The sequence below is a fragment of the Canis lupus genome, chromosome 38 (assembly GCF_048164855.1).
Source record: "Canis lupus baileyi chromosome 38, mCanLup2.hap1, whole genome shotgun sequence".
Classification (NCBI taxonomy): domain Eukaryota; kingdom Metazoa; phylum Chordata; class Mammalia; order Carnivora; family Canidae; genus Canis; species Canis lupus.
This window is the reverse complement of record NC_132875.1, coordinates 717,811-730,122: the sequence shown is the minus strand read 5'-3', so window position 1 is coordinate 730,122 and position 12,312 is coordinate 717,811. Positions and strand designations below refer to the sequence as shown.

At 39.6% G+C, this 12,312-nt stretch overlaps 1 protein-coding gene across 1 annotated transcript; it reads right to left on the bottom strand.

Moving 5' to 3' along the window:
- Positions 1-3,926: 3,926 nt before the first annotated feature.
- Positions 3,927-9,968, bottom strand: LOC140626834 (olfactory receptor 10R2-like). Its single transcript, XM_072814566.1, has 2 exons — positions 9,177-9,968; positions 3,927-4,167 (listed from the first exon to the last, which is right to left on the bottom strand). Exons 1-2 carry the CDS (start codon positions 9,869-9,871, stop codon positions 3,927-3,929), a joined length of 936 nt encoding a protein of 311 aa, XP_072670667.1. The 5' UTR covers positions 9,872-9,968.
- Between the last annotated feature and the right edge of the window lie 2,344 nt (positions 9,969-12,312).

Here is a 12,312-nt window from a genome sequence, read left to right as displayed (position 1 = left end):
AGACCATACCTTATTCCCCATGCATCCTCACCCTTCATCAAATATTTAAATTAATGAGATATAAATGCTTGTGGAATAAATAAGCCCATGAATGAATTAGCAATGATCCCAAATAGTTCCCTTTACAGCAGCCAGGTTCCCTGTGCATCACCATATGCCTGTAAGGGGAAACAATGGCTGAGTCTCTATCCATTCCATGTTCTCTATACATTTCATTGTCTTTCTATCTGTTTATCTATCTATTATCTATCTATCATCTATCATCATCTATCTATCAAAGGAAGGAACAGCAGATGGGTAGAGTAAAAGAGAATCCTAAGAAGACTCCCTGCTAAGTGTGGAGGCTGACACAAGATTCCATTCCACAACCCTGAAATCATGACCTAAGCCAAAACAAGAGTCAGATGCTTAACTTACTGAGCCACCCATGCACCCTTCATTTTTTCCTTTCTATACCTAATTCTGTACTCCTCCTATGAAGCAATGGAGCTTATTCTGTGTCCTTGCCTTCTTGATGACCTCCATCTGTACCCCCACTGATTCCACCATCCAGTTGTCCCTTCTGACATATCATATTCCCCACTTCTGATCATAGTGGGATAAGTAGATTACTGACCAATGAGAAAACTCAAAAATGTAAATTTTGCCATACAAGAAATGCTTGGATGGTCATTATTCTTCTCAATTAGGAAATGAAATTCCCTAAATCAAAATAAGAATTTTATAATCCTTCAAATCACAGAGCTTGTGTGCAGTGACATGCAGTCCTCTTTATTTTCAGACACTTCTGCAACGCTTCTATGCAGTTTTCTAGGTGAGATTTGCCAAAATTGTCTTGAAATAAAGAAAGAAGAACCAGCATTCTCCTTTCAACTTTTATAAACTCAGTTTCCTTACATAAGGAAACTGCCTACATGACTCCACAGAAAACTATCACCTGTGCCTCTTCTCCGTGGGCAGTTTGGCTAATGTCTCAATGAGCATCATCAAGGGTGCTTTTCCATCCTGCACTGGCATGACCTCAGTGCCTTGTTGGTAACCGAGATCCCCTCCTCCATAGGGAGCTAATTACCATATTGTGCCCAATGCTTGTCCATAATTTCCCCAATGAGCAAGTAGATCTATGGTAACACACTCAGAGAGTTTGTTGGCCAAAGAGAAGACCGTTTCTCATACACCATGGGGATTAGTCAGTTTTCCCAAAACATTCTCTGGGGAATCATTGAACGCTGGAAGTTTTCTGGGTGCCATTTGTTAAACCAAACGACAATGGAAGGGCCTCCTTAGAGCTTCCTTGTCTAATGACTCTAAATTTTCATCCTCGGGTTGGAAGAAGATGTGAATTTTGCATTCTCATTTCTGACATCTATAAGAGGGGAAGTAGAAATAAAGGACAAAAACATTGGAAAGGCAGAGGCAGCATAAGTGTTTCAGACTCATGGGAAACATACTTATTCCTAGAATAGAATGTGAGCATGATTAGTACTTGTTCAATAAATATATTAAAATATTTTTAATAATAAACATATAATTAATAAATTAAAGTTAAATAAAAATGAGGTTATGGAGGAAAATGAGGAGATGCCCTAATATAGGTAGGTTTTAGCTGACTCATCTCCTTTGGTAGAAGGTCCTCTTGCTTTCAGATTGCATATAATTTCCTCTCCCAGTGACTGGAGACACTAGGGCCAAAAATAGGGCAAATGCTAGACACTGATGGATATGATTCAAAAGACTAAAAGTAGAAAGATGGGAAATCATGCCCAGCACTCACAAACCAAATGAGCACGGGAAGTATCTTGATATTTGACAGTTTAACATTCAGATCTAAATGGGTGCTTGGGTGGCTCCATCGGTTAAGCTTCCAACTTATGGATTTGGTTAAGATCATGATGTCATTGTCATGATTTCATGTGTCATGCGACTGAGACCCTAATTGGGCTGTGCACTCAGTGGGAGTCTTGGCTTGATGTCTCTCCCTCAACCCCTCTCTTATAGGCATGAGAGTGTATGTGTGAGGGTGTATGCTCTCTCTAGAATAAATAATTTTAAAATCTCAAAAAAAAATGATTCAGACTAGGAGTATAAAATGAACAATAAAAGACAGTAAGAAAAAATTATTTTAATGCTAATTACTATAATTATCAATGAAATTATAATTGATACGCTCTTACATCCCCTCAAATAACAGAGGTGCTACCTTCGTAAGAAAGAAAATATAGAATGCTTGCAAGGAGACACACTAGTAATGAATAACTTTCCTAAACCACTCTGCTCAATCAGGTCAGGAAGAAAAATATAGTTAAGAATATAGAAGGTCTAAGGCTCATAAAGTGAAGCATATCTGGTGAGTATTTATTGGAATTGTGTTCTAATGAAAGAGTACACATGTTCTTTTCACGGCACATGAAGTATGTATGAATATTCGCTGTGTATCAGGTCTCAATAAAAACTGGAACCAAGATCACAAAGTGGTTAAGAATACAAACAATCATCCTTAATCCCAGCAAAATAAGCTATTAATGAGGACCAAAGTAAAGAGAATTTTAAAATCTATTAAGTAATTGTTGGGTCAAAAGGGAAATATAAAGCAAAATGCACTAAGTTTCACTAGATAATATCAAATACGATACGTGTAGCAAAAACAGTTGGGTTAAGTAGAAAGCAGAGATGAGAAGATATTTCATATATGTATAAGTATATATATATAATATATCTTAAGTATATATATATATATACAATACATTAAAAATTAGTTTGTAGAAAGCATCAATATGTTAAATAGAACAGCAAACTAAAGGAAATTTCATAAGAAAAATAACACAATATACAGATAAAAACAAAAATGCAAATAAAAATAGTACAAAAATAAAAATAAAAACATGATAAGGGAAAAAAAAAAACTAGAATGCCTCCATTCATTCACATCTACCTTAAGCTCTTTGACAACAACAGACAAAACAAACTACCACAATATGAACCAGAAAAAAATTTAAAGCACAACTGTACATGGCATACAATGCCATAAACGAAACATTTCTAAGAAATTATCAAATGTCAGAATACATCATACATATTCTACAAAGAATTTTGAAAGCCTAGATGAAATCAATAATCTTGTAGAACACTAAATTCCATATTTGATCCACTAAAAATAAAATAGTTATAGAAGTCAATTTTCTTAGAAGAAAGAGAGGACATTACCACAGGGTCATGCCTCAGAAAAGACTGTGCCTGGATTATTTCACAGAATTTCAACATATCTACAAACATGAGATGTTGCAACCCAACATATAATAACAATTCAATAAACACTTCTTTAAGTAAAAGAGAAAACCCCCTTTCAAACTTCAACTCACATAACATAAAAAACACTTGTGGCTATGTCAACAAAATATACAACTTTGAATGTTTAGAAAAAATAAATCACTGAAGGAAAACATTAGAGACTGAGCTTAAAGATAATGACAGATTCTCTGAGTAGTAATAAACAACACTTTGTATAACATGAAATGTTTACTTCCTACAAAAATGCAGTTAAAGATCTTAGAAAACAAACAATTGGGAAATTTCTCAAAAGCATCAGAATGTTGTAGCGGCTCTGTGTTTCAGTAGGTTGACTGTCTGATTCTTGCTTTCAGATTAAGGCATGATCTCAGGATTTGGGATCAAGTCTCACCTCAGACTCTACTCTGGAAGGAATCTGCTGGTCCATATCCCTCTGCTTCTCTTCTCTCTCTCTAATGTGAATAAATATAAAATGTTAAAAATTATTGAAATATTAATAAAAAATTAGGAAAAGCTGACAGAGGAAATCACTAAAACACTAAAGAAGGAAAGACTATAGGCATACAACTGATACAATCAAAATGACATAAAAGGCATACATTCACTGACCAGTTAAAAATTCATGGTAACAAATTAATTTAGTGAAGAGGATACGAAGTCTGGCCCATTACCCTTCGAAAGGCTGCCTTGAATTCCTGGTTCCTCAGGCTGTTAATCATTGGATTGAAAAGCAGAATGAGGATGGTGTAGGACACAGATATGAGCGTGTCCTGACTTGAAGAGTAGCTGGATTTGGGCCTTAAGTAGATGAAAGAGGCACAACCGTAATGCACAGTAACCACAATGAGGTGGGAGGCACAGGTGGAGAAGGCCTTGTACCTGAGTGGGTGTTTTTTGTTTTCCACACATTAGTGAATTTTCGCTTTTTCTTATTTTTTCTGATTTCTTGTTTAATTCCATTGAAATCAGAAAAAAATTTTGGAATGATTTTGTCCTTGAATTTATTAGGAATTGTTTTGAGACATACTGAATGATCTATCTGGGAGGATTTTCCACTTGCACTGGAAAAGAAAGTGTATTCTTGGCAGTGAGGTAAAAAGTTCTGTACGCAGGCCCCCTGGTCCTATGGTGTTGCTCCATTCTTCTGTTTCCCTGCCAACATTCTGTCTGAAAGATCCTTTTACGGAGGGTGGGGCACTGAAGTCTCATGTCATTATGTCATTGCTGTCTGTTTCCCACTTCAGATCTGTCAATATTTGTTTTTTCTATTTTGGTGATTTAATGTAAGACGAACATTTTTTATAATTGTGATATCTTCCTGTTAAATTGACACTTTTATCATATACAATGACTTTTTACCTTCTAACACTTTTTTTCTTTTTTTTTTTTTGGTATATATATTTTTTATTGGAGTTCAATTTGCCAAGATATAGCATAACACTCAGTGCTCATCCCATCAAGTGCCCCTTTTTTGATTTGTAGTCAGTCTTGGCTTTGTGGAGAGAACCAGCCCTGTCCTATTGTTGGTTATTAATTTAATGGATTATCTTTTTCCACCTCTTTACCTTTAGTCTATGAGCAGCCTAAAAGTTACAGAAAGTGTCATAGAGGCAGGATATTGTTGGTTCTTCTCTTTTTGTCTTTGTTGTTGTTTTTTGTTTTTGTTTTTTCATTCAACCAGTCTGCCTTTTCTTTAGGACGCCTTATTTCCTAGACATTTAAAGTAACTAGGCAAAGACTTATTCTTGCCCTTCGGTTCATCGTTTTCTGACAGTTTTGTAGTTGAGTTCTTCCTTCTTTTCTTCCTCTCTTGCTGTCTTCCTATGGGTACTAATCTTTATGGAAAATAGGGTCACAACTACACTACTGGTGGGGGGGGAAGAGTACATCTGGAATCTAGGAGGGATGGTAGGGCATGTTTCATTACTTCACATACAAAGGCACATTTTGATGGAAACAAACTCACTTAATCAAAGTTGCCAATGACTAGAGCCTTAGAAAATGTGGTAGCTAAGTTCAAAAGAATGTTCAATAGGTGAAAAAAAAACAACACACAAATAGCAATGACAGTCTTGTAATGAATTCCAGAAATGAGGATTGCAGTAGTTGTGTTTTCTTGGTTGCTTAATTACATATATCTTTTCACGTTGAACCATTTCCCTCCTTTCCTAATATGCTAGGCCCTATAAGATGTGTTGCTTCATAATTAAAACTTGAAAGAAGACCATCAGAGATTTTAACGTGGGGCACTCTGTGTCTCCTTTTTAGGAAGATGGATGCAGATACTCATTGTGTGAGGCGTATTAGCATCATATTAATTACTACTGTTTGAAAATGTAAAGTTGAAAAGAAAGGCATGTATGGATGTTGATCATCCAAGCATGAAAATTGTGTTGGTCATATTTTGTTGACAGTTCATATACAATACTTCTAAGGGTCTCTCCTGTACTCTTCTATAAGGACAGAAATCGTCAAAATCCTGGAGTCTATCCAGATTCCTTGGTCAGGGAGCAACTATTCCCCTCTCCTCCAAGATCTAACTAGCTGGATTAAGAAATGGACATGATGCAGGTTAACAGGAGAAAGTCAGTTAAAATTAGCAGGTGACCATATGGAGAATTCCCATAGACATGGGAATTCCAAACACAGTCAAGCAAAATGGGGTATATATGTATTTCTGATCTAAGGAGAAGGGTGGGGCTCTGGGAGCAGAGGAAAGAAATGGACTTCATAGGGCAGGAGTAGATGTTTGGTAATTAGATGTTTGCCCTACCTACCAGTGACAGTAAATGCGTCACTCAGATGAAATGTATATGTTAATAACCCTTATTTTGGGAAACACCCCCAATTTGGATTCTTCTGTACGGTTAAGGGAAGATAAAAGTTTGTCTTGAGCTTAGATGCTTGATGTGGCATGGACCTGCTGTGATCCTCTGGGGGAGAGTCTTGCCAAACTAGGTCTGATCTGTTTGACCAAGAAGGGCAATCGTCCTAGAGTGCAAGAGTGTGGCAGGCCAGACAACCAGTGTCTGTGTTGGTTGCCCTCAGCAAGCCTCTCTGTGCTTTTGCTGAGGGTGGGTGAAGGAAATGACACCTCTCAGCTCCTTTGTCCCTGGAGAGACAAGTCTGCAAATTCATCTTTTCACACATGTGCTCCAAAAAAGAGTGAACAGTCTCTCTCTGTGCACCTTAGGTGATCCTCAGATCACGCCATCTGCCCCCTGGTGACCAGCTGTTTTCTCTGCAGGAAGACAGCTGCACCCTTGGAGCTCCATCCCAGCTACACTGAGGAATCTATGGAGTTCTATCCCAGCCATGCTGAGGAATCCTAAACTCCAGTCTTTGAGAGCCACTAGTTGCAAACTCATGAATTGAGCCTCCTGCTGTGTTCTTTCCACAGCCTCAGGGGAGCCTGATGAGAGGAGGATGTGCAGACACAGTTCTGGGCTATGACCTGGTTTGCTTTTGGTGGGTTTCCCTCCTTGTACAGGCTTCCCAGCTTTTAGCTTTGTCTTTCTCCTTAGAATCAATGTTTTAGGCTCTATAACTTTTTTTTTCTTTTCATCCTTCCTGTGTATTCCCTTCTCCTGTTTGCTTCTTGATGAGTACGTCTGTGTTTATTGTTTTAGTGGGTTTCAGGAAAGAATATATATTTGTTGAGACCCAAAAGGTTTATTTAGCATTTACAAAATAGATTCCACAACAAAATGTATAAGTCAGTATTGCTAGAAGTATAATAGTGAAGTATTTGAAATCAGCACAATGAATCCATGACGACTTGTACATAAAGCAAATCATGAACTCCCGTACTCAAATGGTTTAATCAGAGAATTCAAATAACATCCATTGTATGATATGATTTTAATCCAAATAAAATTATATCATAGAAAACATTTGGAAAAAGGACAAAATGCAGTGGATTCTAAGAATAAAACATGTACCAGTCACATTCTGTCCCTGACAAAGACATAAACCTATAAATAAGTAACAAAAGTTACTTATATATTACCAAGGAAATATCTATAATAAGTAAACAATTATTTATTCCTAAAAATATTTGGTCAATAAATGATATTGGAAACACTTTTGGAAAAAAATAAAATAGAGCAGAATGAATAACAGAGCCCACGCCATACTTCCAGAGATAGACAGCGTTTTAAATGCCTTAAGTATTCAATGGTTAAGAATGAAAATAATAAAAATATTTGATCCAAAAACCTGAAAAAGGAGAGAAAGAAGGAATATGGGTAGTAATTTTTAAATATAAGAGCATTATTGATGATTATACCCTTATTTTTTAAGATATATTTATATATTTCTTTCAGGGAAGAGTGAACCAGAGAGAGAGCATAAGCAAGGGGAGCAGCAGGGGAGAGGGAGGAGCAGACACTCCACTGAGCAGGAGCCTGATGTGGGGCTTTATCCCTGAGCCCTGATATCAAGACCTGAGCCTGAGACAGGTGCTTACCCTACTGAACCACCCAGGTGCCCTCGATGATTACACACTTTAATTTGAAAATCTAAATAAACTTAACAGGAGAGAAGTAGTTTCATTTTGCCTTCAAGAGAATACTGATGGGCTCTAGCATGTGCAGAGGGTATAAGCAAGAAGACGAGGTGTCTCAAATACCCGTCATGTAGATCTGGGGAAAGGTCTCAGTGGTCATAACCACCTCAAACACCTGTGAGCCAAGATTGGAAACAGTGGAGGATACGAGAGACAGAGAGGGTGATAATCATAGAATGACAAGCATGTGCCACAGCAAAGGGAAAGCAGCAGGTACCGGATCAGTGAAGGTGGAGTCCATGAGGGGTACTGAGGAAGAACCTTCTGTACAGGGAACATGTGGGGCAAGATGATCACCAGAGTCAGTCTCTCGTAAAATACCGGCCTGATGACCACTCTGAACTGGGTCGCTCCCTCTTCTGAACAAATTCCGTGGGGAATGGCATGGAGACCTCCTCCCCAGCCTTTCTCCAGGGACTGGATGGTGGGTTATTTTCCCTACTCTCTCATGTAGCATGTCTCTATGTTCCATAACAAGTAGTTTAAAGGGGTAGTTGGAAAAGGCACCTAGACGGATCATTTTCAGAGAATTGGAAGAATTAAAAGGTCCTTATGAAGATGCACAAAGCTTTGATTACCATGAGCTACACTCTGTGCAGTTGTACATTTTATATGTACTTTCTTTCAAGTTATTCATTAGATACAAACAAAAACCCTGTGAAATAAAAAAAAGGAAAATTATACTATCTTTATGTAACATATGTTAAATTTTAGATTAAGAGAACAACCATGACTTCCTTAAAGTCATGACTTAATGAGTGTCAGGCTGAAACCTTCTGCTCCTGAGTACAGTAAATAACTTCCATGTCATCCCTCACACCTGAGCCACCTTTAGACTCAAGCACCTCCTGTTAAGCTGGACATAACTTTAAAGAAAGAGCACAATCACAGCTTGGGGCAAATAAGTGAAAGAATGAGCAGGAGATATAGGTTTTTAAGAGCGTTTTGAGAAACCCAAGTCAAGAGGAGGAAAAGATGACAAGGAGATGTAGACTGATATTACCAGGAACTAACATAACTTGAAAAATCAGTGACATATTTGACTCAAATGAATGGGGACAGTTGAATATCTAACTATAAAGTCTTAAGAGAAACCGCAGTCTTCCTAATCATTTTCCGAATGGCCAGCTGTACATCTTTGTTCCTAAGGCTGTATACCATAGGGTTCAACAGTGGGGTGATGATAGTGTAGGTCACTGTCACCAGCCTGTCTTTACCTGATGAGGATTTGGCTGAGGGCCGCAGGTAGACGGAGGAGGCACAGCCATAGTGGACGATGACCACAATAAGATGGGAGGCGCAGGTGGAGAAGGCTTTTCGCTTGCCATCAGCAGATGGGATCTTCAGGATGGTGCGGACAATGAAGCCATAAGAGATGCAGATGAAGATCAAAGGCACAACAAGCACCAGGACACCACAGATGAAGATGACCAGCTCGTTGATGTAGGTTTCAGCACAGGCAAGTCGGATGACTGGGGAGATGTCACAGAAGTAGTGGTTGACCCTGTTGGAGCCACAGAAAGGGAGGCTGAAGACCAACGTTGTTGCCACCAGAGATACCAGGAAGCCACTGATAATACAAGTTGCTGCCAGCTGTGCACACACCCTCCAGCTCATGAGAACGGGGTAGCGCAAAGGCTGGCAGATGGCAGTGTAGCGGTCATAACCCATAACTCCCAGAAGCAGGCAGTTCGTGACAGCAAAGCCAAGGAAGAAGAACATCTGTGTGGCACAGCTGGTGAAGGAGAGTGTCCTGAGGACAGAGAGCAGGTTAATAAGCATCTTGGGCAGGATAACAATTGTGTAGAAGACTTCCGAGGTGGACAGGACACAGAGAAAGAAGTACATGGGCGTGTGGAGGCTGCGGTCCAGGCGGATGACCGAGATGATGGTGAAGTTTCCACTCAGGATGATCAAGTAGAGGCCGAGAAAGAGCACAAAGAGCACAGGTTGCAATTCGCCAAAGCTGGAGAAACCGAGCAGCAGGAACTCAGTGACCCGGGAAGAATTGGCCATGGAGGGTGGACTCCTAGGGACAAAGCCAGTGTGATCACGTCCAGAGATCTTGGGATGGAGGAACAGAGAGACTTTCCTTCCTAACGTAGCTGCGCTGTCTGGCTGGTGTGAGTGAGAACAGGTGGCAGGACAGAGAAGGAAAAGGATCACAAATTGACCAAAAATTAGCTTGAATTAGTATGACACCCATGGTGCCATTTTATCTGCAATGATTGTAGCAGTGAGTTTGGGTAAGTGTTCACTCGAAGGGATTGGTATTTGCTCACATAAAGCCTATCTTCTAGCCCCCGCTCCAATCCTCCAGATTTACTCAGTCTCCACTTAATTCTTGGGTAATCTAATATTTTTAGAAAACTTTATCTTAACTAGGATTTCCTGTGGTCATAGTTTTATCCCTATTGCTAATACACATATTCCATTTGCAACAGCTCCAATATCTGAGGATTATCCTCCCGCCCTCTTTTGACACATTCCTCATGTAGGGAAACAGCCTTCATCTGTCTTGGTGTCTCTGCCATCGTCGGAAGCGTGCAGCTCCGTATCAGTACTAACCTTTACCCCATTCCCATGTCCTCACTCCTGCATTATTTACAAATTGAGGCAATCTCACTCTGTGTCTCACACTTTTCCCAAACGTACCTTTCTGCTCATAACTAACGGTGGATTCCTTCACATGTGCTTTAGCATGGAGAACCTTTGAACAATCGTGTCATTGTTATCCTACCTTCTAAATCTGGGAATCGTCCAAGCCTTATGCTGTGGTTGTTGTCTTTTTCTCCTTGTAATGGGACCTTCTGCAGATTCTCAGTTAAAGCAACAAGTGCACATTGAGTCCCCCCTATAACTTCTAAACTGTCACTTTCTCTTGGGTTCCTTAGAATCTCCTTGGTCACTAGCCTTAAGCGTTTGTCTTCAACTTCACAACTTGTCAATCACCAGACTTACAGCAGCGTCTCATCTACACCACGTGCCTGAAAGCTTGCTGAAGAAATAAGTGACCTATAATCCCAGGGTTTCTTCTAAATTATTTCTGACCACCCCAGAAGTTTGAGTCCTGAGTTTTTCCAAACTTGTTCCCTTAATATCATGTACAATGCAATTTTTCCCTCTGCTTCTACATTTTGGGATAAAACAATCTCTCTAATGTCATTCTCTACACGGCGAGACAAAAGATCCTTAAAAATTTCTGCTTTTCTGGAGTACCTGATTGGTGCAGGTGGTTAAGTGCCCAGTCAGGTCATGATCCAGGGCCCTTGATGGAGCCCTGTGTCAGGCTCCTCCTCAGCAGGGCAGCCGGTTTCTCCCTCTCCCTCAGCCCCTCCCTTATTTGTGATCTCTGTCTATCACTCACTCTCCTAAATAAATAAAATATTTTTTAAAAAGAATTGCTGCTTTTCTGACTCTCACTTGGTTTCCTCCATTGTATCAACTATCCAAATTTTTACATTTCAGCTGAAATAGCACTCTGTGAGTCTAAAAGACTTTTGCAAAGAACCAGACTTCTTCTATCAATGCTTACTCCTTTGCTAAGACTAAGGTAGAGCCCAATTTGAAATGGACCCAAAATCAAGAGCTTTCAGTCCTATTCTAGCCTCTTTGAAGTGCCCATCTCTAAACTTTACATATAATGAAAACACACCTTGCATTGGACTGGAACAAAGTCCTCACCAGTGCTCCTCCAGAGATGTCATCTCCACCTTTCCAGTGTCCTGGTCTCTGTCCTTTGAGTTTGTTCTTTTATAGGACCTTCCCCGGGAAGAGCAGTGACCTGTTATGCAGGGAGGGTTGGGGTTTGGGAAGGAAAGACAGGCCCTGTTACTGGGTGACCCTTGTGTGACTCTCCCCCACAGCACTCACAAGACATCTCCTACTTTCTATCTGTTATCTATCTATCTATCTATCTATCTATCTATCTATCTATCTATCGAAGGGAGGAACAGCAGATGGATAGAGCCAAAGAGAATCCTAAGCAGACTCCCTGCTGAGAGTGGAGGCTGACAGAGGATTCCGTTCCATGACCCTGAAATCATGACCTAAGCTCAAACAAGAGTCAGATGCTTAACTGACTAAGCCACTCATGCACCCCTCATTTTTTCCTTTCTATATCTAATTCTGTACCGCTCCTATGAAGCAATGAAGCATATTCTATGTCCTTGCCTTTTAGTGGCCTCCATCTCTACCCCACAGTTTCCACCATCCAGTTGTCCTTTCTGACACATCAAATTTCCCACTTCTGATCATAGTGGGATAAGTAGATCACTGACCAATGAGAAAACTCAACAACGTAAATTTTGACATACAAGAAATGCTTGGATGGTCATTATTCTTCTCAATTAGGAAATGAAATTCCCTAAATCAAAATAAAAATTTTATAATCCTTCAAATCATAGAGCTTGTGTGCAGTGACATGCAGTCCTCTTTATTTTCAGACACTTCTGCAA

Bases quoted from the DNA above. Each gene is read 5' to 3' on its own strand.
- LOC140626834 (XM_072814566.1), bottom strand. From the start codon at position 9,871: ATGGCCAATTCTTCCCGGGTCACTGAGTTCCTGCTGCTCGGTTTCTCC. The intron at 4,168-9,176 runs GCGAAAAGCCTT...ACACCCACTCAG, and splicing joins ATCCCATCTGCTGATGGCAA to GTACAAGGCCTTCTCCACCT.